Consider the following 320-nt stretch of genomic DNA (forward strand, 5'->3'; position numbering starts at 1 on the left):
GGGCCTGGGCGTGTGGGCCGGGGAAACGTGTCCTTCCTTGGGGTTCACGGGATCGGCACGGACGCGTCATGTGGCGGCTTCCACGCAAGTGCAGCAGCCCCGGCCTCGGGAGGCTGCCCGGCCAGGGATGCCCGCTGCCCTGACGACCTCTGACCTCCCTGTTCCAGTGACGACCGTAGCCCGGAGGCCTTCCGCACGCGCATCGAGGCGGCCACCCAGATGGAGTCGGTGCTGGGTGCTGGCGGGAAGCCCAACTGCCTGGTCATCGATGAGATCGACGGGGCCCCCGTGGTGGGCTCCTTGATGCCTGGGTAGGTGGG

The 320-nt window shown here is 69.7% G+C and overlaps 1 protein-coding gene across 1 annotated transcript in view; it reads left to right on the plus strand.

The window, feature by feature from the left end:
- Positions 1-320, plus strand: part of CHTF18 (CTF18, chromosome transmission fidelity factor 18 homolog (S. cerevisiae)) — a 26,634-nt gene that overhangs the window by 16,064 nt on the left and 10,250 nt on the right. The window contains exons 8-9 of the mRNA XM_011962490.1: positions 95-96; positions 168-311. Coding sequence (XP_011817880.1) covers positions 95-96; positions 168-311 — 146 coding nt within the window. The remainder of the gene's footprint in view (positions 1-94; positions 97-167; positions 312-320) is intronic.

The sequence above is a fragment of the Colobus angolensis genome, unplaced genomic scaffold (genome assembly GCF_000951035.1).
Source record: "Colobus angolensis palliatus isolate OR3802 unplaced genomic scaffold, Cang.pa_1.0 Scaffold59, whole genome shotgun sequence".
NCBI lineage: Eukaryota > Metazoa > Chordata > Mammalia > Primates > Cercopithecidae > Colobus > Colobus angolensis.